General features: G+C 64.2%; 1 protein-coding gene across 12 annotated transcripts in view; it reads right to left on the bottom strand.

Annotated features, from left to right (window-relative positions):
- MACF1 (microtubule-actin crosslinking factor 1) overlaps positions 1–27,602 on the bottom strand; it is a 112,038-nt gene extending 84,436 nt beyond the window's left edge. For 6 of the 12 annotated variants that reach the window (XM_021375384.1, XM_021375390.1, XM_021375387.1 and 3 more), the window contains exons 1-5: positions 9,741–9,879; positions 5,747–5,808; positions 4,678–4,767; positions 2,718–2,795; positions 1,633–1,725 (exon numbers count right to left, since the gene is read on the bottom strand). In XM_021375384.1, coding sequence (XP_021231059.1) covers positions 1,633–1,725; positions 2,718–2,795; positions 4,678–4,767; positions 5,747–5,808; positions 9,741–9,843 — 426 coding nt within the window. In that variant the 5' untranslated portion in view covers positions 9,844–9,879. Of the gene's footprint in view, positions 1–1,632; positions 1,726–2,717; positions 2,796–4,677; positions 4,768–5,746; positions 5,809–6,958; positions 7,116–9,740; positions 9,880–27,435 lie in introns of those variants that run through there. The other 6 variants (XM_021375393.1, XM_021375394.1, XM_021375392.1 and 3 more) reach the window with 4 other exon arrangements.

The following is a 27,608-nucleotide window of genomic DNA, read 5'->3' as shown; positions in this document are numbered from 1 at the left end:
CCTGCCTCTGGCACAGCTCCACTGCAAGGAGCACACAGCACCCACAGCGCAGAGGACCACGTGCCAGCAGCAGGGATGAGACAGCAAATAAGCAGAAGATAAAAGATGGAGGGACCAAGCCCAACCACAGCCACCTCCTGGGCCACCCCCTGCGAGAAGGGACCCATGGACACCACCAGCCCTAGAACACGAGGCAGCACCGACCCGGATCGCAGCGCCCAGCACTGCCACCATCCCACCCCACACCGCCCTGCTCGCTGTCGGTGCCGCCGGCTGCGGCACCAGGATACAGGAGATTAAGAGGCTCACAATGGAGCTACAGCCTAGAAAAAATCCTGCTGGCGCAGGGGGGGCCATGCGCAGGCTCAGGGCTGCCTGCCCACAGCGGGGCAAGGGGAGCCTGGGCAGCTCCCAGCACCCCCAGCAGATGGGACCAGGTCTCACCAGTGCCACGGCCCCACTCAACCCCAGGGTCACCGTACCGGAGCGCTCCATCGGGGGCTCACATCCTATATGTCCCCACCCCAGACAGACCCTCCCAGTAACACATGGCACAGACAGGGCCACGTGGCTGTTCCGGCACAGGGCACACGGGCGACTCCAGACAGGCAGGAGCACCCAGGGACATCCTCACATTGTCCCCATTCCTCCCCATTAGCAAGGGTGCTGTCATCCCTTAGAAATGCCATCGGAAAGGGCACCGGGCAGCAGCCGTGTCCTGGGAACGCAGCAGCCCTGGCCCCTGGCCACAGCCAGAAATGCCTTCACCCTGAAAGCCATCACGTTTTTGGAAGGAACCAGCGGCACCGCTGTGCAGCCGAGGCAGCAGCTCCCCAGGGGCTGCAGCTCAGCCTCTGGAAATGAAAAGCTTCCTTAAGAGGCCTCGAACCAGCGCTCGTCTCGCCTGGAAGATGCCACTGGGGACACGTCAGGGAACTGGGGACGGCCTTTGGGTGACAGCCACCAGCTCACGGCTGCCACCACCTCCAGCCCCAGCCCCGCTCCTCAGGCAACGCACACACAGCGGGACCCCAAGGCCGGTGCCACGTGTTTGTGCCCACCCCTGAGCACCGGGTTTAACCCTTCCCAGCTGAGTGCTGTCCTCCCCAGCCTGGCACCTCCCCGAGGGTACCGAGCTACCTCTGTGTAACTCGAGGTGATCGAAGACCCAAGAGTCTGTTTTGCATCCGTAGCACCCAGCTGCCGGAGATGACCCTAAGTGCACCCCTGGCTGGGTCAGACAGCCTCCCACCCCATCCCAACCCGCTGTCACACAGCCAACGCATCCCATCCTAACGAGCCCATGCTGTGACAGCCCTGCATCCATCCCCAGCATCCGCCCCGCGCTTGCTCCCCACCAGAGGATTCATCTGAGCAAACAGCCACTGCCAACCACTGCCGTGCCAAGCCGAGGCCGCAGCACGCAGCCCATCATTAATGATTTAATTATGTAAATGATGAGACAAGGGAGTTGTTATTCTCCAGCACTGGTCTCCATGGCACTGCCATGCACGTGAACCCCCCGCCCGGCTCAGTGCGCCGGCATCGCCCCAGAACGTGTGTGCACGGACCAAAGCCAGAGCGCTGGGGACAGCCCACGGCCCGCAGGGGAGGAAGGGGTTTGCTGCCTACCTGGAAGTGGAGGATGATCGTCCAAATGAGCCCCAGGGTGAGCTTGGGGTTCCCGTCTGTAATGTCATCGTTGCGAATGTTCACCAGTTTCACCTGGAAGAGAAGCAAACGATCAGAACTGCCCATCACACCGGACCCAAACCCAAGCACGGTGCGCCCGGACCGGGCCAGTCCTGTGCCCCAGGTGCTGGGGCTGCGGCTGCAGTGCTCCACCAGCACTTAACTGCTCCTTGTCAGATCGCGGGGAGAAGTGCCCCGTCCCCAAAGCCCCAAACGCTGGTGCATAATTTAATAGCTACAGACCACAGAGCACAGTTAAAAGAGGACGGCCGAGCTTTATTAACTCCCCGGTGGTTCAGAACCAAGCTGTGCTCATCCATCCCCCCTAACAAAGGCGGATAACCCAGCACCCGCCAGCTCCGTGTCCTGGCAGACGCAGCCCGGAGCTGCTCCCTCGTGGCTGCTTTGCTCTCGGGGGCTGTAGCAGCAGTGCCACAAGACTGCTGGGCACCAGGCATGCACCAACCCAGTTCCATGTGGGGGTGACATCCCTGCAAGCCCCCACCACCAGGCCATCGGCCTGCAGAAAAAAGCTGCTCTATCCAGGGGGAGAAAATGCCTGCAGCCGCTGGCAAAATGTCTCTGTTGAGGGGCTGGGGGAGGGAAGGGGGCTGCTCCCCAGAGCGGGGCATGTGTGCAAATTTATTCCATGCCCTCAAGCAGCAAAGAGAAAAAGCTCTGCACCGGTACAAAGCGGTGCAATTCAGCAGCGGGTGCGTGGCTGGAGGGACAGCACCCAGCAGAGGGGGGAGCTGCTGCTGGGGGTGCTGCAGTGACCCCACGATGCCCACACAACAGCAGTACCCCAACTCCTCATTTTGAAACCATTTATTTGCACCGCTATAGACAGTTCTGTGCACGCCGCCTGCAAGGGAAAGTCCCTGTGCAGAGCAGTGATGGAGCAGTGCCCCCGGGACGCGCACACCCAGCGCTGCCACAGCCAGGAGAGGGGAGCACGAAGCCCCCAGGGCTGCTGCTTCGAGAGCTGAAACCCCGACACAACCCCAACCCCCGTGCAGCCTCACCTGCCGCTGCTTCAGGAAATCCAGCGCGATCTGCACGTTCTGCAGCCTGTGGAATCGCATCCGGCCCTTCTCGCGGGGCTGCAAAACAAGGCAGGGGCTGCAGGGCCGGCCCATGGGGACGCGGCGCCCGCACTGCACTGCACACCCCGCATGCTGCCGGCATCCCGCCGTGCCCCCGTGCACACAGCGCGCTCTGCACTCTTTTCTCACTCTAGAAGTGAATAAAGTTGTGGCCACGTGAAATCCCACTGAACGAGGGAAAAGCCCCGATGGCTCACGGAGCTGGGAAGGCCCCAGGAGATGCTCTGCTGGGGATGAGCTCCAGGCCACTCCGCACCCCAGAAGTCTCTGCACTGAGGCTCTGAGCTGCTCCTAGCATCGGGCACGACCAGCTCAGCCCCAGGGGTTTTGTGGCAGGGACCGGCTGCTGGTCCCCAAAGAACAGCATCAGCGCTGCGCAGCCCGGGGCGAGGCGAGGGCCCAGCTCCTCCCATGCAGGAGCTACAGCGCCGTGCTCGAGCCCCCGGGAGCAGTGAGGTGCCCCAGCGGCTGGGTGCTGGCCCAGGACGGAGCTGCAGGGACAGAGCCACCCCTGCAGGAGGAACATCTCGGGGGGGGGGGGCTGCACCCACGGCTCCCACGGATGCTGCACAAGGAGCACAGGGCTGGGAAATCCATCTTCTTTTCCAAGGGGGATCTGTCTGTGCACCACAGGCGTGGCTGGGCCCCGTTAGGTTTCACTCTCATCTCACTCGCATGCACGGGGCTGTCCAGCCCCACTGCCACCCGGTGCCCGTGCCGGCGCGTGCCATGCAGTGGGGTTAGCAGACAGCACTCCAGGCTGAGCAGGGACCCAGGTGGGATCCGTGGCAGCGTGCAGACCCCATTCCCAGCTCCGCGTGCACGCAGACAGCCCAGCCAGCGCTCCTCTCCTGTGCTGCCAGCATGGGGGATGTGATGAACACCCCAGTGACGCCCCAGGGAGGGGATGTCAGCGCCTCGCGGCGTCGCACTGGGCTGTCTGCTGGCACCGCGGCGCCGGCTCTGGGCGGACTCGACCTACTTCTTCATCATCATCTTCCTCCTCCTCCCGCTCCTCGCTGCTGGCACGGCACCAGGCCGGCGCTTTCACCAGGCGGAGGCTCCTCTGAGCTGGCGGCTCTATTTGCTAACGGGCACCGACGGAGGGGGACACACACACAGGGAGACAGAATGGAAACCAAAATGCAACACCCAGCGAAAGGAAAACCCAACAGAAAGGTGCACCCCCCCGCAGGGTCCTCGCTGCCTCTCCCGGACACCGCCAGCCCCAGGGCTCGAGCCGGGTGGGAGGGACGTGACACAGGGCAACCTCCCCACGGCTCTGAAGCCAAAAGGAGGAGGAAGGCCCAGAACTCCATCCAGCTCTGCAGCCCCACAGCAGCTCGCTGGTGTCTTGGGAGGCTGATGGAGCAAGTTAATGGATCTCTGCCCAGGTCCTATTTTAGGGAACGTTGCAGTAGTTCCTGCTGTGCTACGCTGTTGCACCACTACGTCCCAGTAGTGTGACAGTCTGCAAAGGAGGAGGAGGACAGAGGGGGTTCTGCGATGACTGAGATGTGAGAAGAGAGCCCTGCACGCCAGCTCCGGGGCACAAATCGGCTGTGGGGCTGGGCCCAGCACTGGGCTGAACTGAGCACACGTCACAGGAATAGCTCCTGTCAAAGCCATCGCCATCCAGCAATTTCAATACACAGCAAAACTGGAAGAATGAGGGCAGAAAGCGCCCAGGAGGGAGGGCTCTGCCCAGGGCACCCAAACCGGCAGCTCTGGCGGTATCCGGGAAAGCAGCAGGAGGAGCACGGGGTTGAATGAAAACCAACAAAACGACAACAAAAGAAACTGATGCACATTTGGAAACAGAACTATGGTGTAAGGAATGGCTGCAAAGGCACCGGGGGGGGGACAGCTGCGCACTCACCAGCTTCACGCCCGACAGCACCTCCAGCAGCGAGACAAGGTTGTGGCCATCCCGCAGGTCCTCGTACAGGTCGTTGATGTGCTTGCGCACCTGCAGGGGGGGAAGGGGACACCCTCAGCGTTTGCAAACAGACCACTCTCCAGTGTGTGCCTTTAAAACGGTTATTCCAAGAGGATCACTACAGAAAGCAGCCTCCAGCTCCCACAATTACCCAGCAGATGATGCTGCCTACCTCAGATGCACAACAGGTCCCCGTTAACCCATCCCTGCTCCAGGCAATCCCATAACACAGCCCCAATGCCTGCTCCTCCCCCTAAACCCAGCCCCCATAAACCCTGCCCAGCTGCGTCACTCAGCCCCAGCTGTCTCCCCACAACCCAGACCAGGTGGGCCCGCTTCCCCTGCTCTGAGAGTTGCAGAAGGGAGCTGAAAGGTTGACACAGATGTTTGCAAAGCTGCTTGTAAAGCACAACCGTGGTGCTTCTAATGCCCAAACCACTTTTTTTCTTTTTGCAAAAGAAGAATTAATTTAAAAATGACTTGGCAGTTAAAGAAGAAAAGCACTTCGTGGTGCAACATTCATCCCACTACAGCTGCGCCTACCAGAGGAAGGCTTGGACCATGGGGTGACACAAAACACGACCAAGAGCTGCAGGCTGGCAGCACTGTGGTGTGCAGTGGGGTGCTGCATATTGGGGTGCTGCATGCAGTGGTGCTGCACGCAGTGGTGCTGCACACTGGGGTGTGGCATGCAATGGTGCTGCATGCAGTGGTGCTGCACACTGGGGTGCTGCATGCTGCACACACACCACGAGTTCCAGCAAGGACCGGGTACACAGGAGGTGAAAGTTACCGACAGGGCTGCACTGCGATGTCACAGTGCCCTCCAAAGGCACCGACACGATTCCAGCACAACCATTTTCGCTCAGAGCATGAACACATTTTAAACCTCAGCACCAACGCAAAAGTTCCCAGATTGTAAAGCAGGCATTTATCTGCCTGTCCTGAGCCGGAACGGACAGACAGACAGACACTTAACCTGCCGGGAAACAGAACATGCAGCTCTTACCTTCATCAAGTGTTTATTGACCCATTTAGTGAAGGTTTTCTTTTGGACTCTGTCCCGTTCATCTGTGAAAAGAACACAAAGGCAGCTCTGGGTCAGTGCTTTTCATACACAAACTCAAATGAGGGGAAGAGACAGAGGAGTCGGTGCCAGTGCCGCCGGCCGCATCCTGCTGCTATACGGGAACAGAGGCTGCTTATCCACGGGTCCGTGGGACGGGGCTGCGCTGGGAGCCAGAGCCTGGGCCGGCACAGGCACAGAGCAGGGCAGGGGCAGCTTACTGGCAGCTTATTTCTCCATGTATTTTTGGTTCATTGGATTGCCGGGACTTAGGGCTTATTTCCATCGCACAGCTCAGCCCTGGCCGGACAGGGGATGCACAGCGCTGTGCCCAGGGTCCCACACCCACAGGGTGGGCTGCAGTGCCCCGAGCCCCACATCCAGGCAGCAGGGCTCCTCCTGGGGGGGACGGGATGGCAGCTTTGTGCCGACAGCACACAGCACTGGGGAGCTTTGCCCTGCTGCGCTGGCTGACAAAACAACATGAGAAACAAAGCAAAGGGGGGAAAAGGGCTCTGAACGGCGCTGTGCTGCTGGAGGGGCCACCTGGCAGCCCCCCCTCCCAGCGGTGCTCGGCATAATCCCACAGCCAGCCCCGACCAAAGGGGATTGCCCGGTTTAACGGCATAATCCCAGAAGAGAGACAGCACCTGGTGTGGTGTGGAGAGGGCTGCGGGACGCTGCCCACCGGCGAGCACGGCTCTGAGCCAATGTGAGCTCTGCCCCACCCAGAGCCATGGCGGTCCCACGGGCAGCGTGGTTCCCCCACCCAACAGTGACAGTGAAACACGTGGCACACCGCGCATCGCAGGCACAACCTTCCGCGCCTCGCCCCGCACCCAAAGCACGGCTCTGGGTGCCCCAAACCGCCCCCCAGCCCCGGCCCCGCACCCCGGGCTGCTGCCTGGGCACGGCATCCCGCAACACGCAGCCGAGCCTCGGTGCCACCGCCCGGCACCGCCGCCCGCAGGAGGAAACCACGGCACCGCCGCGCAGCGAGGGACCGCTCCTCTGCCCACCCCGCAGCCACGGTGCCGCGTCTTCCTGCCCCCTGCGTTAATTTAACGAGGGGTGGGTGAGGTTTGACCCCGCTGCCAGCACGGCGCAGAGCCCACGCGCGGTGCCACGGCGCTGGGAGCGTTCGGCGGCACTAACCCATGCAGCACATCCGGCACAGCACGCGCGCGCTCAGCCGCCTCTGCTCCATGCACAGATGCTGGGCGTCCATCGCCCGCGCTGGGTCCCGTGGAGCGGCCGCTCCCTCCGCTGCGGGGTCGGGTGGGGAAGGGGCTCCGGGCGGCACCTCCAGCCCCGGTGGGTGATGGCGCGGGTGGGTGACGGCTCGGCCGCAGCTCCTCCCACCACAGCACTTCCTACAGCCGCTGTCCCCAGCTCGGGGCCCGGCGGTTCCTCCTTTGGGACATCGCCCAATGTCCCATGCGCGCCAGCGCTGCCCGGCGCTTCCTCCAGTGCTGTGCCCCACAGGGGACGGGCGTTCCTCCGGGAACCGCAGCGCTGCACGTCGTCCCCGGGTCCCGCAGTCCCAGCAGCCTTCAGCTCGCTGCAGCTTTCAGCCACGAGGCAGTGGGGCAGGGCGGGCTGCTCCTCACCCCGTGAGCAAGCAGAAGTGGCTGCAGCGCCCGGCGGCACAGAGCAGCCCAGGAGCTGGGCACTGCCCGGCAGGCGCCGCGCTCGTCTCTCCCCCTCTTGTTTTCCAGTTAATTGCGCCGGCCGTGCGGACGGGGCCAGGACGGACAATGCCGGGCTTCTCTCCCCGCTCGCGCCTCCCCGCCAGCACTCTCCTCACCAGCGAAGTCCCGGGTCCGAAGCACTGGCGCTGCGTCCTGGCTGCGGGCTGCCGTCCTGCCCGGCACGCGGGGAGATAACGGGGGCCTCCTTTATCGCCTCCTCTCTTCCTTTTCTTCTAAATATAATCCCGCTGCAGACCTCCAGGTCCCAGCCCCGAGGAAAGGCAGCAGTGTCCCTGCGCATGGCAGGGGCGCGTGGAGATGGGACGCGTCACCGAGTCCCGCGCAGTGAGGCTGGGGGGGGCCGGGGGCTCCGGGCTGCGCTCCCTGTGCCCATCTCACATGGAAGCGTTTTTTTTTGCCCTTTTTGGCTCCGTTTCACCACCCCGAGGGCTGCCGCATCGTCCCAGCTAATTATAATGCCCGGCTGCTGCTTGCTAACGATATTAAGGCCTCGCGAGCTTATCCCCGCTGGATAATCTTTCCCAGACTCACCCCGATGCAACCTGTTGCAGCCCCCCCGCGCCTCCCCCTGTCTGTCTCCACCCACCGCAGCCCCCAGCCCCACGGCTGCCAATGGCCGTGACACAGCAGTGACCGCGGGGACGGGGCAGCCATCGGTGACCTCCGACCGTTGTCCCCTGTGCAGCGAGCAGCACCGGCTGCCAGCAAACAGAGATCCTGCTGCCATCGGGCACCTGAAATCCTTCACCACGCACCGTGCTGACACCAGCTGGCACTTCTCAGCGCATCGGATGCCTTCGGAGTTGCGCAGACGTGCCGCGCTTTCGTGTTGCTGCGTTCCCAAAGCAGGTGAGGCTGCGAGGAGACCCGAAGCCGGCGAGCCTGGGCACAGCCCGGCCCCAGCCCCACTGCAGAGCCACACACCCGGGAATGGGAGAGCCGCCCTGCCCCACATCTGCCCCACATCTGCTCTCTGGCACCCGGAAACCGGAGGCATCCAATATACTGGGGTGAAAAACCTGCCCGACAGCACCGACATCCTGCAGCACAACCCGTCCCAGCACGGACACGGGCGAGGGGCAGCAGGGGTCCCACGTGGGCTCCCCCCGGTTCTGCTCAGCCATCTGCTGCTGACACCGGGCGCAGCTCGCAGGGGACGTCTCTGAGCCGCGCGCGCCATGAAAGCGGCTCTGTGCACGACAGCACGCGGCCAGGCGCGGGGTGAAGGAGGGTTTTGTTCCACAGACGCATTTGGAAACCAACTCGCAATCCTGGAGCAAATTGCTTTCACTTCGAACGCCTTCAAGACACGAAAATAAAGGGACGCATTTTTTTAAACGTGGTTCTTTCAAGGTGGGGAACACGCAGCAAACTGCCTGGAACGCGAGGGACCCGGAACGCGCCGGCTGCCAGTTTGAGCGCTGACATAATCCATCATGACAGCGGAGTTCACTGCACAGGATCTAAGAGTGCTGCGAAACAGGGAGAGGAGACGGCGCTGACTCAGCCCGGGAGGAACGCAGCACAGATACCTGCGGTGCAGAACTGTCCCGCACGCGGACACGGGACGCGGGGGCACCTGGGAGCGGTGACGCGGCAGAGCCGGGTTGGGCACAAAGCGGGATGAGCTCCGTGCCCCGGGGTGCTGGGCTGGAAGGGGCCTTAAAGCCCAGCCCTTCCCAAGCCCTGCTGTGGATCAGGCTGGCAATGCAAACTAAATACGTCCGCCCCGGTGGTTTTGGGGGGGAAGGAAGGAGCGCCTGCCACCAGAGTTAGAGGGGAAGCGCCCCAGCAGATCCCGTCCTGCTCCCGAGCACGGAGAGAGCAGAAGGGGGGGACCCTCGTGGGTCCCCATGGGCCCTGGCAGGGCCGGAGCGGCGGTGGGAGCACAGAGCAGGAGGAGGCGCGGGCGGTGCGGGCGGTGCGGCCGCTGCTCAGCGCTCGTGAGCCCCGGGGCCGCGTCCTGCCCCGCGCGGAGCCGCGCCCGGAGCTGAGCGCGGTGCTCCCCATTTTGGGAAACTGAGGCAGGCTGACCGCGAGCAGCGCGCGCCGTGACGTCAGCAGCGCGCGCCCCACGTGCGCGGGGATCGCGCCGACACAAAAAGCGGCGCCGGGTCCCCCCCCCCCCCCCCCCGCCACGAGGCCCCGGGGAAGGACGGAGCGAGGCCCCGCGCCTCCTGCTGCTCCGCCCCCGGCCCCGGGCCCGCACCCCGCGCCGCCCCTACCTGCCCCGCTGCGGCTCCGCCAGTACAGCACGCCGGCGATGCCCAGGACGTGGCTCAGCACGAAGGCGGCGGGCGGCAGAAAGGAGCCCTCGGGCAGCGGCATCGCGCGCTACCGCCCGCCCGGCGCGGCCCCCGCCTTCCTTCCGCCGCGGACCGAGCGCGAGCCCCGCATCGCCGGCACCGCGCGGCCGAGGGCAGGCCCGGGCGCGGAGCTTCCTCCCGCGGCCCCGAGCGGGCAGAGCACGCGGAGCTCAGAGCCGGGGCAGAGTTGAAGCGCAGCGCCGGGCCGACGCGAACATCTTCCAGCGCGGTCAAACTTCGGCCCCCCCGCCTCCTTCCAAGGGGGAAACGTCATCTCCCGGATTTCCATTCCCAGCCCCGCCGGCCGGGAGCGGCGAGCAGCGGCTGCGAGCGTGGGGCCGGCAGCTCGGGGTACGCGGCCGCTGGAGCCGGATTTAGGCTTTGTGCATTCCTGCTCCGCTCTGCTGCAAGAGCAACAGAAGCCGGCTGGCAGCTCCCTGCGCTCCCGGAGCCATTGCTCAGTGCGGCGCAACAGGCGTGGAAATGTGCAGCTACAGCGTGGCAATGCTATGGCCAGAGGAAGGCAGGGCTCCGCGTGCACGTACAGGAGGGAAACGCTCACAGGGGATACCCTAACAACACCAAAGTTTCCCTGTGCACCTCCTAAAGCTGGAGCCCGGCCCAAGCAGGGGATGCTCATCCCCACAGCCGGCGCTGGGGCACCCGGCGGGTGATGCTCCAGATCCTGATGGCCCCACGAACGGCCCCACCCAGCGCGTGGCAGCCCCGCAGCGCGCAGACGTTGCGCTGTGGTTTTGCTTCTCATGGGGCTGCAGAGCCCCAAGCCCCGGGGTGACTCAGAGCCGTTATCCCAGCCCCGCCAGGACCGCACGCACGTGGGGTGGGGGCTGTGCCCCAGCGCTCTGCTCCGCTCTCTGGGCAAGCGGAAAGTTATTCTGAATTAAAAGCGGGGTTCTCCCTGACAGCGGCTTCCAAGAAGTGCTGAGATGAGAGCGGAAAGCCCCGCGCCAGCCGCACCGCGCGGGCCGGAAAGCTGCGAAACCGCAACCCAGCAGCCACCGGCCCAGCCCCGAGGAGAACAGCACCAGCAAAACGCGATGGACCCGAATACACTCGCATGTGAGGTTTTGCAAAACCGAGCACACCACGGCTTTCAAACGCCACAGAGAAATCTCAGCCCCAGCCACACCGTGCTCCTGCAGCTCGCTGTGCGCCGGCAGAAAGAGCCGGAGACAGGGGCCGGGCGCTGTTGTGGCAACGAGTTTGGCAGAGCTGTGGCCCAGCCCAACTTAAAAATATTCCAGCACAGCTCCCATCCGGAGCGATCTGCTTTCTGTTAAGGCAGGGGAAGCGCAGCAGGAGTAATGACTGCCCGACAGCGCTCGCCCGGCCACCATAAATAGCAAAGGGGCATTGCACCCCACAGGCAGGAGCTGCTGGAGCGGGAGCCGGCTGTCCCCTTCCTGCTCGCCCTGTCCCATGCCCCAGCAAAACGCCCTGAGCGCTGCCAGCTGCTGTGCCCCCCGAGGAGGGGATGCAGTGCGGCTGGACAGAGATGCACTTTGTGTTAAGAATACAGAGGTCTGGGGGCGACGGCATCACACCTACAGCAAAAACAGCACCAGGACCGCAGGGAGCGCTTTGTGACAGCAGCCCCCAGCCGCCCTCCCAGCGGAGGACACGGAGCAGCCAGCACCGCAGCTCAGCACTGCCCAGGGGCTGCGCTCGGGGTGGGCATCACCATGGGCCGACACCCCGGGCTCAGCGCAGCCCCGCAGTTCAGCACTGTGCGCTTCTTTCCGCTCAATTTACGTCATTTCCCCCTTTGCTTTTATTGCTCCTTTTAATGGCACACGCTGTTCCTCGAAGATATTCCTTGCTGCTGCAGGAAGCCGATAGCGGCCGTCACTGCCTCGGTCGCAGGAGAGGGGCTGGATGGCTGCTGTGGGCTTTGGGGTGCTCCGGCGATGCTCCGGGGGCCGGGAAGCCCCCCCCAGGCTCAGCCCCACACGGTCAGGAGCCCCGGCACGAGGCCACCCCCAGCCATGGAAACCGCCCTGCACACAAACACCAGCTGCTAATTTTAGTTCCTTGCAAGGCGGCTTCTGCAGTTCTGACTGTCGCCTCGGCCCGAAAAGGAAACGGGTGGGGGGGGGAGAGCGCGCATCTCCCGGCTCACCAGGAATCCGGGGCGGGGGGGACCGGCCCCGCTCCATGCTAGTACCCCCAATGCTTTGGGGTGCCCCGTGTGGCAGCTTGCAGCCCCATGGAATGAGCGGAGCGCCGGCACGCCGCATCCCACAGCTGCTGGCTCCCCTCCCGCGCTCCCATCCCAGACACATCTGCAAAGCATTGCCAAAAGGCTAAAAATAAGGCGACCCCCCCCACAGCCCACCCCACTCGAAGGGAAAAATGTCTTCCAGAGGGTCCGCTTGTAGGGATGGACCTGACGCCGAGCAGGGAGGGCACAAAGCCACGGCCCAGTCCCTGCAGCCGGAGCTGAGTCATGGCTGGTGGGGGCTGTGCTGGGGGCTGAGCCCCCCCGTGCTGTGCGCCTTCCCGGTGAGTAATGCTGCGCAGCGTGCAGCACTGCCGGCATCTCCTTATATGACTGAGGATGCTGCTGGCACGGCACCTCCGCATCCCGCGGCTCTTCAGCACCGCTCAGGGCCGTACCCCCAGCACCGGGGCGAGTGATGCTGCGCAGACGTTCCTCCACCCCTGGGTGCTGTGGCCCCCCGAGAGGCACCCGAAGCCACACCGCCTTCAGCCAGGGCTCACGGCCGGCAGCGTGGCCCAGGCAGGCGGAGGTGGCAGCCAGGTGGCACTGTGGAAACACTGAAGCACTCAGACATGGGCACTGCTGGGGTGGCAGTGTGAGCACAGTGGGTGCAAGAACCGTGGTCACCTGGGCAGCACCCATGGGGCAGGGTCCCAATGAGCCCCTCCTGCCGCCCCAGGGATTTCTGCACCCCAGCCGGCCAAGCCCATAGAAAACCCCTCCATCTCTTGCAGCAGGTAGCGCTGCATGGGACAACAGCCACGGGAGCAGCAGGAGCTCTGTGTGCCTACCAGGGCAGCAGGGACACGTTGCACAGGTTGTACAGAGGGAATGCTGTGCCCTCACCCGAGAGGCAAAGGGGTGTGCAGCACACGGGGTCACCCCGCGGCATGCACAGCACCGAGGGCCCATCTGCACACAGTGCTGTGCACACAGACGTGTGACCACGGTGCAAGTGCGGGGTTTCCTGCTGTGCTCACTTTTCCCTTTCCGATGTTTTTTTACTGCCTTTCTGGGAGTTCTGAGGGCAAATCTCGGTCATTTACAGCAGTCACTCCGAACTGTCGGGGAGCAAAGGATTTTTGGATCAGGGAGACGAGCCCTGGGGACGGGTCCTGCTCCAGCACGGCAATGAGGAGCGCGTGGTGGCAGCTCCAAGGGGTGAACCGAAGGAAGGAGGAGCCGCCGTGCCCGCGCTGTGACCCACAGCCCCACATCACATCTCCGCATGCACACGAGGCACTCCGGAACATAATCTGCTCTGCTCCGCATGACTGCACCCCTCCAGCCCCGGCAGCACCGCGCTGCTCCGGAGCTCAGCCGGGTTCCGTGGCTCCTCCTGGAGCTCAGCACGGCCGTCCTCGGGCACGGCGGTAAACACGGCCGCAGACAGACGCCGGCCCGGCTGCAAGCACGGGCAGAGCCCGGCGGGCGCGAGGCTCGCTCCACCCTGCCCTCGGCGCCGGAGCCATGGGAGAGGGAAACGAGAACAAAGATGACACGTTTCTTCTGATCTGGGCTGCTCAAAACAAGGTGGGCCGGGGCAGGCCGCGGCTCCCGGCTCCTCCCGGCGCTGCCTCCGCTTTGAACGTTGCACCGCTACAGGTGAATCACCGGCTGCTGCCTGTGCGGGCAAAGCCTGCGCGCTCCAAACGTGCCATGCTGCAGCGGGAGTGTTCCTCGCGTGGAGCGTTTCCTTCTTGCTTCCATCAGCCCTCACGTGGCCCCGTACCGGGTGGGAGGATGGGGACGGGGCAGGGGATGGGGCTCAGAAAGGTCTCGGAAGGTGAGAGTGGGAAAGCTCCCCAGGAGCAGCACTCCCTGCAGCAGGCGGCCCCACGAGCTCCGGTGGGCGACCCACACCGCAAGGCCTCTGCAGGACGGGGGAATGGCTTTAAACCTAAAGAGGGGAGAATTAACGGAGATGTGGGAGGAAATCATTTCCCCAGAGGGCAGTGAGGCGCTGGCACCGCTGCCCAGAGCTGGGATGCCCCTCCCTGCAGGTGTCCATGGCTGAGGATAGGCCCTGGGCAGCCTGTGCTGTGGGGGGCAGCCCCTGGGTTGATCTCCACAGTCCCTTCCAACCAAGCATCCCATGATGTGACTCCGCAGCTGGGCATGCAGCTAACAGACAGCTCTCCTCGGCCCAGGGCTGCCCAGCGCCAGGCCATGACCACGTCCTCCAACCCACAGCCGTGCGGACAGGGCACCACGAGTCAATGTTTAACCACAGCACTGAGGCAGAGGGCCCTGTTCCACCAAAGGTAAGCGGGACGCAGCAAGGCAGCAGCAGAGATAAGGGGGAAACCTCCAGCCCCATGGTCAGCAGCAAAATTGGAGCTCCGAGGAACTCGGAAAAGGAAGTGCTGGTGATAAGAGTGGAGATGTTCCCCTTTCCAGCAGACGTCTGGGCACCGAAATCATAATCACAGCTTTAAAAAAGACTTCCCTTCCCAACACGGGCCTGCTGGGACAACGGCACAGGGTGCTGGGCCGGGAGCACCCAGGGAAGGGCCGTGGCACTGCAGGGCAGCGATGGAGGGACGGCTGAAGCGAACGTCGCTCCTGCTGGCGTTCATTCCGCAAAGCAAACAGCAGAGCCGGGCTGCCACCTGCTCACAGCTTAATCATTCCCCAGGAGCGAGGCTCGCCATTAACTCTTGGGTTGGGGCCTCATGCCCAGGGCCCCACGGAGCTGAAATAACTCAGGAGTAGAACATTTTCCTCTGTGTCTATGGAGAGCTGCCCCCAGCATCCCGCAGCCCCTGAACCAGAGCAGGATCAGGAGGAGCCAGCACCACACAGAGCCCGGCCTCTCCTTTGTGGGGCAGTTTTTGGTGTCCTAGATCCAGCAGCTTCCTACAGGGGGTGATGAGCCGCCGGCACCTCGTCTCTGCAGCCCTGAGCATGGCACGTTCCCCTCCAGGGGACCCCACAGCGGTGTGGGAACGCCCTCCCACAGCCAGGTGTGACAGAGCCCAGCAGGGAGGTCCCAGGTGGTGTGAGCTGGATGCACACGATGCAGCACTCCACACACCCGGGTAGGGTGGCATCTCCTCCGGAACCGCTCCAACTCAGCTCCCTGTGGCACGAAGCCAAGCACGCAGCGCTGGAGATGGTCGGTCTCGTCGCTCCTTCCTTCGCATTAACAACCTCCGTCCGTCCGCCTCCTGCCAGCACCCCCGGCTGACTGCTGGGGCCGTTGGCTTTCTGCTGACGCAGAGCTTCAGGCATTATTTCACCGCTTCCCACTTCTGAGCGGCCTCCCCTGGTGTGTCACCGGGCGCTGGCAGCCGGCCGAGCCGCGCTTGCTCATTCCACCGTGCTCCGAACCCTGCGGGGAGCTCCAAGTTGAGGCGGACAGAGCACGGCACCCATCCGGGAAATGGGTTTGGTGCTGGGAGAGGTGTGAGGATGGGGACAGGGTGTGCGGAGGGGAGAGGCGGCCTCCAGGTGCCATGCACAGCCGGCCTGGCCGCACGCCCACGGCCCGCACGCGTTTGCCCGCTTTCCCAGGGGCCTGTGCCGACACGGCGAGGTGGCAGCGTTCCCAGCATGGGGGAGGACGAGGAAGCCGATGCCATCTCTGGGTCCCTCCCTTCGCCCTGCGGCCACGGGGACAGCACACCTCCGCGGAGCCGAGCCCCCGCCGGGTAAACAGCAGCTCCTTAATTCCCAGCACACCCCGCTGTCACCTCGGCGGGGAGCGACATGAAAACAACCCCACGGTGCTGCTCCGGAGCCACACAGCACCGCATGGCAGCCCGCACCGCCGTGCTGCAGGGCCGAGCCCCCAGACCCACACCTTCGAGCCCCGGCCCACGGCAGGGCTGGAGCCGTGCCTGGGATGGACAGACGGACAGCCCCAGTAGGACGGACCAACCCCGACACGACGCAGACAGCCCCAGCGGAGCCTGCATGGCCGCGGCGGGCGGCTCGGGGCCGCTCAAGGCCAAGCTCTGCACTTCCCACAGCAGCTTAGGAAGCAGGAAAGCCGGCGGGGGGAGAGGCCGCCTGAATCAAAACCCTTTTTCTGCCGGCTAACAAAAGGCCTGGTGTCTCCGCAAACAGGGTTGTTATTCTAACTCGAGCCGAAGGCCTCTTGGCAGCAGGGGAAATAGGAAAACTTTGGGCGAGTGGGATCTATCCGCGCTTTGTCCCGGGCACGCGGGCCCGGCGGTGCGTTTACACAGGGCACGGCCCACGCACGGCCCCACATCGCTCCCCACGACAGCCACGCGTCACAGCACGGAGAAGCAGGGAACCGCAGGCAGGAGGACCGGGCCACCGCGTCACCCCAAGCCACAACACGGCCCCGGGCGCAGGGTCTGACCCTCACTGGGGCCTGCAACTCTGGATATGAGATGTGCAGAGTTCCATCTAAAAATTGAGGTCAAAGAGAGCCCAGCGACGGATTCTCTCGCTTTCCCCTATAAATAGAGGGCAGGCAGACAACCTCAAGCCCTGATCTCATTAGATCTCCCAACTAAGCAGTGTGAAACCTGATTAGCACCAAGGGGGTGGGTGGGCACACGGCGATGCCAGCACCCAGGGCAGCGCAGCTGAGGACCAGGACAGCCCGAGCTCCTGTCCCACTGCCAGCACGCCCCATGGCAGAGCCCTGCTGTCCCGGGGTTGCTGCAGGATGTTGTTGGAGCAGTGGCTGCTTCCCGGAGGAAGGCAAACAACCCCCAGTGCACCCGGCAGGATGGGGACGTGCTCGGGGCACATCCGCACCGTGGAACACAGGGCACCTGGCTGGGGCTGCACACAGAAATGGCCCCGCTGCAGCTGCTGTGCCGGCTCCTCGCTGGACCGGAGAGGAATTCGGGATTAGAGGAACAGGGGGAGGCAGGGGCCCGACACCTCTGTTCCCTGGAGACCTGCACTCCCACGGAGAAATTTAATCCCCATTAAAAAACGCATGAAATAACCCAGTTGCTAACGTTTCTCTGGCAGCTCTGTTAAAGCACCAGAGACAGCTGCTGGGTCCCACCGGCCTGGACGATGCTCTTAACAGGGCTCACGGGACCTATCTGCGGCACGTAGCCACCCGTGGCACACCGAGGTGGTGGTGGGAGGGCACTCAGCACCCGGGAGCAGCCCCATCGCGCCCGGCCCCCGCCCCGAGGGCAGATGTCGGCCTGGATCCCTTATCGCTCCCGGCCACCTTGAGCCCGGGGAAGCCGTCACATGACGGGACGAAAGCAAACGGTGATGGGGGGACAAGCTGCAGGGAGGGCTCGGCTCCGCTCCCCACACCGCTCCTGGGCCAGCATAGTGCATCCAAGAAACCCTCCTCTGTCACAGCAGAAACCCACCGGCTCGGCCTGAGCGCTTGCTTCCAGGACAGCAGCACTGCCAGGGGCTGGCACACACAGAGATGGATGAATGCAGCCTCTCCCATGACCCAGCTGCTGCTGGAGGCTCCTTTCCATGCCCCAACGCCCACCCACCCTTCAACTTTTGGGTTTGCACGCAGCTGGGACTCATGGAGCTTATCAGAACCGGTGTGCAGCCATGGCACTGAGTGACATCACACGGCCCAGGACATCACCTGTGCAAGGGCAGCCAGCAATAACATCTGGGAGTTCAGCTCAGCTGCAGCACTGCTACCCCGTGGGACCGCACAGCCCCTGTGCCCAGTGCCTGGTGTCCTGTGCGTGTGGGGTCAGGCACCAGCAGGAGTTCCAGCAGCAGAGACTGATGGATGCAGGAGCAATTCTGCTCCGCCACAGACAGCTGAGAGCACCGAGAGCAGCTCTGGCACGAGCAGCCCCGCAGACAGAGGTCACGCACACGCCTGGGAGGCGGCAGGGACAAGCAGAGGTCCACGCGAGGATGTTTTGCCACAGGGAAAATCTGAGCCTGGCTCCCTCGGGGAAAGCACGTGGCAATGACAAGGTCAGATGAAGCGAGGAGATTAGCCCAAGTGCACGGAGAAGGCCAAAAAGATGCTGGATTTTATCTGGCTTCCAAGTAAACAACAAACTTCTGAGAAAGCGAAACCGGCCGTCGTCACGCCACCGCGGATAAAATTAACCCAGCAATAAATTTGTAATCAAATGGGCTTCCTGAGCCGAGCCCAAGGCTCTCGTCACCTTGGGGCCGTGACAGTCTGCTGCCCCGGGAAACCCGAGACAGGAAGCTTCCACGGAGCGCTGGGCGACCTACATTATCTCCTCCGCTCCCCAAAACGACCTACAGCCCCACAGCAGCTGAGGAGAAGCCCATTCCCCTCCCACCCAGCACCCCAAACCCAAGAGGAGCAGAGCTGGGGGCAGCAAGCACCCCAGGAGCTTGGGGGGGGGGGTGCCCAGGTCCCCACCACTCAGCGGGGCTGCACTGCAGGCACCCAGCAGCGTCCTTTGTCCCCAGAGCAGGGCTGGGAGCTGGCAGCACCACGCAGGCGGGCACAGGGGACGGGGGTGGGAGCCCGCTGGGACTTGGCACGGCTGCTGGCACCGCGCCGGGGGTCAGGGGACTGTTCTTGCACACAACCATTTACATATGAAACAGCCCCAGCTCCAATATCCGCTGCTGCCTCCACCTCCCCGGGGAGATGAATAGAGATGGGGGGAGATGGGAAAAGAAACCAAGCTGGCAATAAACCCTCGCTTCCCAGCAGCTTTGTGCAGCCCCGCTGCTCTGCTGGAGGGGAGCCTGGCCGGGGCTGCTCTCAGCGCCAGAGAGCACACTGAGCTCCGGCAAACACCGAAGCATCGCCGCGCCGGGCACAACACAGCCACCTCCCAGCAGCAGAGCCCGGCGCTAACAGCAGCTGCAACAAAGGAGCACCGCTTCCACGCTCGGATGGTGCAGTGGAGCCCGGAGGATGCTGGCACCTCCCTGTCCCTGCGCACAAAGGGGGTCCCTCCCCGCTCCCGGCTTCTCCCAGCACAGGGGCACCTCCCAGCACACACACTGCAATGTCGCGCTCCTTCCACACTGATCCCCGGAGCCAGCTGCAGCGGGGCGCAGGAACCATTTATGATAGACACTGCACCAGCATAAGAAAGTGAATTATATTACCCCCGGACACGATAACTCAGGGCAGCTGTCAGGCACGGCGCGGTGCCGGGATTAACCCCTTGCAGCAGCCCCGCTGGGTGGGGAGACGGGCAGCCGGCCGGGGGACAACTCCCTTGGCTCCCTGCTAAATTAAACATGGGATTGATTCACCTCCGCGTGCAGCAGGATCAGCTGGTGCAGCCCAGCTGTACCCGGGGAGGGCTGCAGAAGGGGCAAGTCAATGCGGGGCGATTAGATGACAGGTGACGGCGTCCTGGCTGCTTGCTCCTTTCCCCAGCGCGGCGCCATTCTTTGGGCAGCGGATCCCAATACCTGCGTGGCTGGGTGGGGGCTGCGAGCCCCCAGAGCAAAATGCAGGAATGGAAAGTGAAAAAAGAAAAAAAGAAAAAAAAAAGAAAAAAATAAAAAAGCGAGGCATGTCCCCATCCTTAGAGCCCGTAAAAGCTGCTTGGAGTAGATCACAGGGCAAAGAGGCAGCAGGGAAGGGCTGCGTCACCAGCACAGAATGCGGTGCTCAGGGTGGAAGAGCTGCATTGAGAGCAAAGCCACTGGGTGCCACCGCCCCACGGCACAGCCACTTTTCTTATTGTTATTTGTGAGACAGCTTGCGTTTCCTCTGGAAAACGGAGCCGCTCGCTCTGTGCCCAGAAACGCCCCCAAATACCCAAGGAAAAGACAAAACAGGGAAGTGGAGCGGAGCCACGGAAGCACAGCCTCTCCCGAGCGCTCCTCCACCGGAGCCAGCCATCCCTCCACAGCCCGGGGGACATCGCTTCCCTCCAGATCCCACCCCCACGGGCAGCTCCCCTGGGTCAGAACGCAGACCCAGCTCAGCCCCACACCCTGCCCCACGCCCCCGGGGTGGCCGTACCTCTCAGGGTGCTGATGCCACCCAGGAACCTCCTGTATTCATCCGAGTCCATTGTGCTGCCGGGGGCCCCGTGGCTCAGTGGGACGCATGGGGCTGGCAGCGTCCTGCAGCACCGTGCTCGCCCCACCACCGCTGCCCTTTGGCCACCACAGCCCAGCCCTGTGCTTCCTGATCCGAGGACTGCACTGGGACCTGCCCTGGATGAGGCCACCCCTCCTTCTTGCAAATGAGCCGCACGCCCGGCCCCCACCACCTGCCCAGGCCAGGGGTCCTGGGATCGGGTGTCCTGGAAGTATTTCAGGCTGGGACGGGGGAGGGGGGCAAAACCCCCAAAGGCCGTGAGGACTGCAAGGAAGTCAATGGGAAAGGGGCGTGCATTCAGTGTGTCACAACACTCGGTGTGCTGCAAGACCCCACAGCACACACCGTGCCCCAGCTCCACACGCACCGCCAGGAGCTGCATGCCACCCACGAGGCCATTGCAGAACCCAGGAGAGTGCTCGTTTTGTTCTGTAGGATCCGCTGGCAGCAGGAACCAGCCTGGCCTGACGTGGGGGAAGGTGCCCGCACACAGCGCCCGTCCCACGGCGAGGGGCTGCACCGGGAGCGGCACCGCGTGCCTCTGTGGTCCAGGAAGGCACGGCCTTACAATGCAGACTGCGTTCCCCCTGTGCCATCTGCCCAAGGAATTGAGCAAGACCCAGTGCACAGCCCTCCATAGAGATCCTATGGATGCAGCACCCCAGAGGGCTCGCACCGCCCGCAGCCCCACGCGGAGCCCTGGCAGTGACCCGGAGCGAGCGGCCCCGTGCGGATCCACGCTGCCCTCGTGCACCCAGAACCGGTTGGCCCAGCCTGGACCCGCACCAGCAGCGGCCCCGCTCCACGCTGCAGGCGGTGCACACCGGGTGTAGCGCTCTCCTCCCCAAACCGAGCGAACCCAAGGGCCAGCTGGCGCTTCTGCTCCCGACAGCTGCTGGTCCAGCAACCCGAGAGCCAAAATTGCTCCTGAATCTCCAACGGGAAGCGCGGCCGGAGGGCTTGGGTTACACCGCACCCCACGCAACCAGGGCGCAGTGACACCGGTTTCAGGGAGCTGCGTTCTCGGGGGATGCACTGACCCGCAGCCGTGGGGCCAGAGCTCATTCATTCATTCTGCTGAGGGGAAGCAGAGCTGAGCGCTGGTGAGTGGCCGTGTGGAACAGCCCACAGATGGCCACGGCCAGGAGCGTGTCACCGGCCCTGCACCGCGGCACAGCCCCGCACCGCGCACACCCCGGGACCCCCAGCTGCCGCTGGGTGCACAAGGAGCAGAACGAAGCTGCTGCAAGAAGCCGAGCTGTCACCACTATAAATAGCACAATGGAATTTTCCTCTGGAAAAGAACAGAAAAACAAAAAAATCTCCAAAAGCCGCTTCTTGCTGACAGTGGGGCTGCAAGAAGGGAACTGGGAACATGGGGACAGAAAGCAGGGTCACGGCCACCCCAGGGCCCTGCTGCCAGTGTGGGGACGCCGAGCACTGAGCCACCATCCCTCCACCACCACCATCCCTCCATCGCTGCTCTGCCCAGGGCCAGCCTCGCGCCAGAGTGGGAACAAAATCCAGGGACGGGGTGCAGAGCAGCTGCTGAGCATCCAATTGTATTCATTCCTCTCCCTTCCTGGGAAAGGGGAGTGGCGGGGTGGCACCGAGCTGGTCACCCAACGCAGCAAACCCCAAACCATGGGCACACGACGCGACACAGCGGCTGCGCTCGCCGCAATCAATGCTCCAGTTCCCACCAGCGCCTGCGGAGCTGTCACCTTCACTTTGTCGCTTTGTCCCTCCAGGCAGTAAAGGCAAGAGGTGCCACGGATGCAGCCAACCCCACCGCCTGCACTCCCACCCCACGAGGTGGTTTGGGGAGGAACAGAGCCTCCTTCCTCCCGCCTCAAAGGGTTAAGGCAGCGGGGGTCTGATGCCGGACCCACCCCCCAGCATCCCGGCTCCTCTCCCCAAGGGAACGCCAGGAATGCCGGCCCGCAGAGCGCTGCAGCTGGCCCAGAGCCGTGCGGCCATAGGGACAGGGCACGGAGGGAGCCCACAGCCCCGACCCGAGGAATCCCAACCTCCTCAGTGCAACAACTGCCTCGCAGCAGGAATCGCAGGCATCTCGAGCAGCCAGAGGGTGAGATGCCTGCACGTGCAGCGATGGAGCTGCCTGCAAGGACAGCGCTGCGGGGATGGCCACGTGCTCCCACCGCGGTGCCCGCGGGGTGCTGGCATCACGGCTCGGCCAGCACAAACAGGAGCTGCTCCTCTGGAGGACTCTTGTAGCAAAGCTGCCCAAGGTCAGCCCTGCGCAGAAGCCCCGCGTCCGGCCCCCTGCAGGGACAGGTCCTGCTGGCAGAAGCACTCCTGGAGCTGCAGTTTTCTGCAGGGGACCTTTCACCAGTTTCAGTGAAAAAAAACAAAACACAACAGAAGTTGCACCCCTGGCTGACCCGGAGCACAGCACAGCGGTGGGATGAGGAGTGCAGGGAGTTTGCCCTCCTGCCCCCGCAGACAAACAGGACCAGGGTCCTTGCCCCAGGCAAGCAAAGCAGAGGATCACCATCAGGAGGCTGCAGAGCTGTCCCAGCACCGCTGGGAAGGACTCCATCAGTCGCTGTCCCCCAGACCTGAGCTGCTAGAGAGGAAAAACACTGCACACGGGGAGGGGGCTGTAGCCAGGGACATCAGCAGGACCGTCACTGCAGGCAGGCAGTGCTGAGCTCAGCTCAGGGCAGCAAATGGGAAATGAGAAATGGGAAAGAGGTGACCGGGCTTCATTCAGGGGGAAACAACATGAAGGCATTGCCTTCAAGTCATCTTGAGCCCCAGCCAGCAGCCCAGATCCTACTGATCCAGATCACTGATAAACAGCAGAAATTACGGGCCAGATGGAATTCCTGGAGCTGCAGCACCGCATCTGCAGGGACACGGCACACGTGAGCTCCCTGTCCCAAGCCACGCAGCCCCCAGCCCCACAGAGCCACACGTCACCACGGCCTGTTCCCTTCAGCACCTCCCTGACAGCAGAGGGGTCCCAGCCCATCCTCTGCCGCAGATGCTGGGAACATTCCATAACACACCCACGGACTCACCTCACCCCACCTGCAGATGGCCAGCCACCAAATGCCCACAGCACACAGCCCCTCGCCCATGGGAAGCCCGTGCTCTAGATCCCCCATGCCACATGGGATCCATCCGCACACACAAAACCCCACAACCCGGCTTGGAACAAAGCTCCCCAGCTCAGTAGCACAAACATCCTCTGCGCCTTCGGGAGCGAGCACTGCTCAGCGGGGTTCCCCTGACCCGGAGCCGCCTGCATGTCCCCGAGCCCTGGCTGCATGCCCAGTCCCCCAGACAAGCGAGGGCAGAGCTGAGACATCAGTTCTGGGCTTTCAGCGAGGAAGGAAGGAAGGGGAGGGAGGAGCTGGAGGCCAGCACCCAGCAGGGATGCTGCGAGCAGGGATGCTATTCTATGCTGCAAGGCTGGCTGCTGGGGACATGGGACAAGGACACACAGTGCAGCGCTGGGCAAAGGACCAGGTGCCCCTGGGGACAGCAGGGAGCAGCACCCTGAGCAGCTCACAGAGCCAGGGCAGCACCTGGCCACTCACCCACCAGCACCCAACATAGCTCCTCGGTGCCCGGTGCGCCCTAGGGGTGGCAGCCCGGGGGGATGGGCTGCGCTGTGTCCCACCCGGAGCCCACAAGGCAGGTTGGTGTGGCTGTGCCGGGCAGGGCCGTGCAGTGCAGGTGACAGCCACGATCAGCCCTGTAATTAGGGCCGCACCGCTCCCCGTGCCGGGCGCGTCGTCACCGCGCTGTCATCGCGCCCACCGCCCCTCCTCGCCCCGCGGCACCGCTTGCCTCATCCTCCCTGGAAAACACAGCCAGGATGCAGAGCTCGGCGAGGCGAGCCCCACGGCCCTGCACCGTCACCCGGCTCTGCCCGCTGCTCCCCACCGAGCGGGGGGCAGTGCACACTGCTCCTTCCAGGAGCTGCGATGGATTCGAGCTGACATTGTCGGCTCATCCCCACGGAACCAGAGCTGATCGGTGCCGGCGCTCACAGACCGCACCCGGGGCACCCAGAGCTGAGCAGAGCCCACGGGAGCGCTCCTGCAGAGACAGGAGGAACCGCGAGCCGGAGTCCTCGTCTGTCCGGGGTTTGTTGTAGGTGCCTATAAAGGGATTCATCACCCTTGGTATTCAAACAATGCTGTCAGAACAGTTCCAGGAATCAGCAAGAAAGAAATAATCCCTTTTATATGCTTCCCTCCGGGAGGTCAGAGCGCTTTCCTCCCGCTGCACGGAACTCAGCGGCACAAAGGGGAGCGCCGGGGACGGGGCTGGCGGGCGCCCAGCAGCCGGGGCAGCAGCTCCGTGTCCCCACGGGGAGGGAAGGAGAGGGCCCCGGCGCAGCCCCACGCAGCATCGTGCCACCCCGCGAAGGAGCGAGGAGGCCCCGCAGCGGCTCTCGGGCCGCCCCAATCCGCTGCTGAAATGAGATCAAAGCTCTGCCGCGCCAGGTACCGGCACCGCTCCGCGTCTGCGCCCGCGGTGACCGCAGCGCCCGGCGCTTTGCTCTCTGAAGCAAATCGGCATTTTCCTGGAAAATGGCACAGAGCGGCACCCACCGCCCCACATGGGCTCAGCGCAGCGCCCGGAGCCACAGCCCGGCGCAGGTGGAGCAGCTCTGGAGGCCCCACCACGTCCCACGGAGACGATGACGGCACCGCGACGGCAGCTGAGCGCCGGGCAGGCGGGGCAGGGCGCGTCCTGACACAGGGAACCCAGCGGCTGCGGGCCCTGCTGTCCCACCACAGCCACAAGCAAAGCAGCGCCCTGCACCGCACCCACGGGCCCGGCCGTGCCAGCAGCAGCCCACGCACTGCACCGCCTTCCTGACCACCAGGTCCCCCTGTACCAGGGATGCCAGCACCTCCCTGTCCTCCCAAAATCAGAGCCACCAGCCCCAGGGCCATTCCCACCGTGCCAAGCCCTGCGCAGGGGGCAGCTCCTGCAAGGAGGAGGAAGCAGCATTTCCTTCCACGGTGCAGTCACTGCCCGGCCCCGCCGGCTGCACAGCCCTCATGCAGCTCGTGCTCATCACCGCCGAGGAATGATGTTTATCTTTGTGGGATGGAATGGTAACGGCAGCTCAACGGCCACAGCTGCCATCCCCGCGCCTTTGGGGCTGCCCACCAGCCGGGCAGGGCGCAGGTGAGACCCAGACACAACATCCAGCTGCTGTCCTCATCGCAGAAAATAACTGGGAAAAAAACGAGCTCCAGTCATACGAGAAGGGCTCCAAGGAGCGCCAGCTGATCCGTGCCATGGTTCTGCCCCTCCTCACCCCTCGAAGACTCCTCCAGCCCAGGGACACTGTCCCCTCTCCAGCAACAGGTCAGGTAGATGCGGTGACACCCATCCCCTGCTGCCCCAACCCCAGCACACAGTACCACGGAGAAGAGAGACAAAGCAGGGAGGGATAGGAGACAGACTGGGAAATGTGTGGGAGACGGATGCTCTGATGCTAGAGCTCTGAAGTTCTACCCAGGACCCTCTGAAACATTATCTCAAAGGAAAGGTTTCTCCAGGATTGATTGATGTTCAAGCGCTCCGAGCGCAGACAGGCAGCGCCGCGCGCACCTGGGCAGTCAGCGGAGCCGCTGCAGTGTGGGGCCGCGCTCCAGCACGTGATTCCTGCAGGGCAAAGCGTGGGGCCGGGATGTGCGACAGGACCAGGGCCCAGCCCCGTGCTGGGTACCCACGGGCAGGCTCCTTCCTCCCTGCTCGGAGGAACTGCTCCACGTTCACCACAGCAGCACATCCCAGCACAGAGCCATCCCCAAAGGTTCCCCCATTGCTCCCGGTGCAACGCTGGGAGCGCATGGCTGCACGTCCCGGCATGTGCACGGCATCACCGCCCGGTGATGAGGCAACGGGGCCGGGACCGCACCGAGCCCCTGGGTGCGGCACTGTGCTGCGGGGATGTTCACCTGCTGCATTCCAGCTCCATGGAGGTCCCCATGCCCGTAGTGGAGGCTGAAGGTGACCGGATCAATTCAATCGGTGCGTGTACCCCCAGGGCGCTGGGAGCCGCGATCAGGGCCCTTCACAGCACCGCAGCCCACACATCCCCCGGTTCCCACTCCCACCCAGGACCGGGGCACGGCCGGGACGGGCTCAGCCCCACGCAGCAGCCGGTGCCGACCCCACGCAGCACCCACGGCTCTGAACAGCGCGGTCCGGCAGCAGCGCTGCTGAACACCTACCTGCCACCCCAGTCACGCTCAGCATCTCGGCTGCCTACACCGAGAGGCTGATAAAGAAAGAAATCACGGGGATGTGCCATCTGCTTAACCCCTGCTCTGCAGCTTGAGAACAGATCCACAGCCAGGAAACAAGCCTGCACCGCAGTGGGACCCATTGGTCCGGCTCCGGGCAGAGGCCCCACTGCTCGTTTTAATCATAGAGGCTATTGGTTATTAAGCAACTCTGTGCAGAAAGCTGCTCCCCTTGTTTCAGCGAGCTCACACCGCAGCTCCCAGCCCGGGCAGAACCAAGCGCCCACCTGTCCCAGTGCTGCCGGTCCAGGGCCCTAAAGGATGGGGAGAAAAGGACGAGCCAGGAGAAAACCTGGGTCCCAGCAGGACGAGGTGAGCCCTGAAGCGGGGATGAGGCGGCACCCAGCAGCCCGGCACCCTCACGGCGCTCACAGCAACGGCGAGACGTCCTGGGAAAGGCGTGGAGCTGGGAAGGGAAAGAAGGCGCAGGAAAGCCTCAGTCCCCGATAAACGCTCATTTCCCCTGCGCTGAATGGAACCCGTGACCGAGCGCTCCGCCACCCCAGCGGCGCGGCCACCCCCGGCCGGGTATTTCCAGCCGGCCCGGCCCGGCACGGCCGGGACCAGGGCGCGGGCAACCGCGATTTCGTTTTCCTTCGGCACCGAGAAAAGCGATGCGAAGCGGAGCCGAGGGGCAGAGCGCGGCCGTGCCACGCAGCCCCGGCACTGCCCGCCCCGAACGCAACCTCCTCGCGGGGCAGCGAGCGTTGGAGCGCACGTCGGGCACCGCGGGGGTACGCGGCGCTCCCGATCCCGGGGCTCAGCAGAAGGGACCCGGGCGGAGCTGCAGCCTCACCGGGGAGAGAGAAACGGGAACAACGCGGGAAACGCGCGGCCCCCGGGGAGCAGCCGCCTCCGGCAGAAGTGCACACTCACGGCGCGGCGGCACCGGGACCCCGCTCCGCACCGCACCCCAACGCCGCGCGGGGGCAGCGGGGCCGCGGGAAGCCCGCGCGGGGAGCGGAGCCGCGCGGACGCACGCTCGCCCCGAGCACAGAACCGGGGCACCGCTGCCCCGCAACCGGGAGCCGAGGACGCCGGGGGCAGCGCCGGGCCCGGAGGGCCGCCCGCGTAGCGCCGTACCTTTATAGCGCTCCAGCACGTCCTCGTAGGCCTGCACGAACTCCTTCTCCTGGCTGCGGTTGGCCGGGAGCAGCCCCGGCACGTACCCGGCCATGGCGGCCTTTGTGCCGGCGGCCTCCGAGCGGCTCCCGGCGCGGCGCACACTGCCGATCTGCGCGGCCCCGCTTCCGCCC

Source organism: Numida meleagris, chromosome 22, assembly GCF_002078875.1.
Source record: "Numida meleagris isolate 19003 breed g44 Domestic line chromosome 22, NumMel1.0, whole genome shotgun sequence".
Classification (NCBI taxonomy): Eukaryota; Metazoa; Chordata; class Aves; order Galliformes; family Numididae; genus Numida; species Numida meleagris.
Note: the sequence above shows the minus strand (reverse complement) of the source record. Positions and strands in the feature narration are given on the sequence as shown.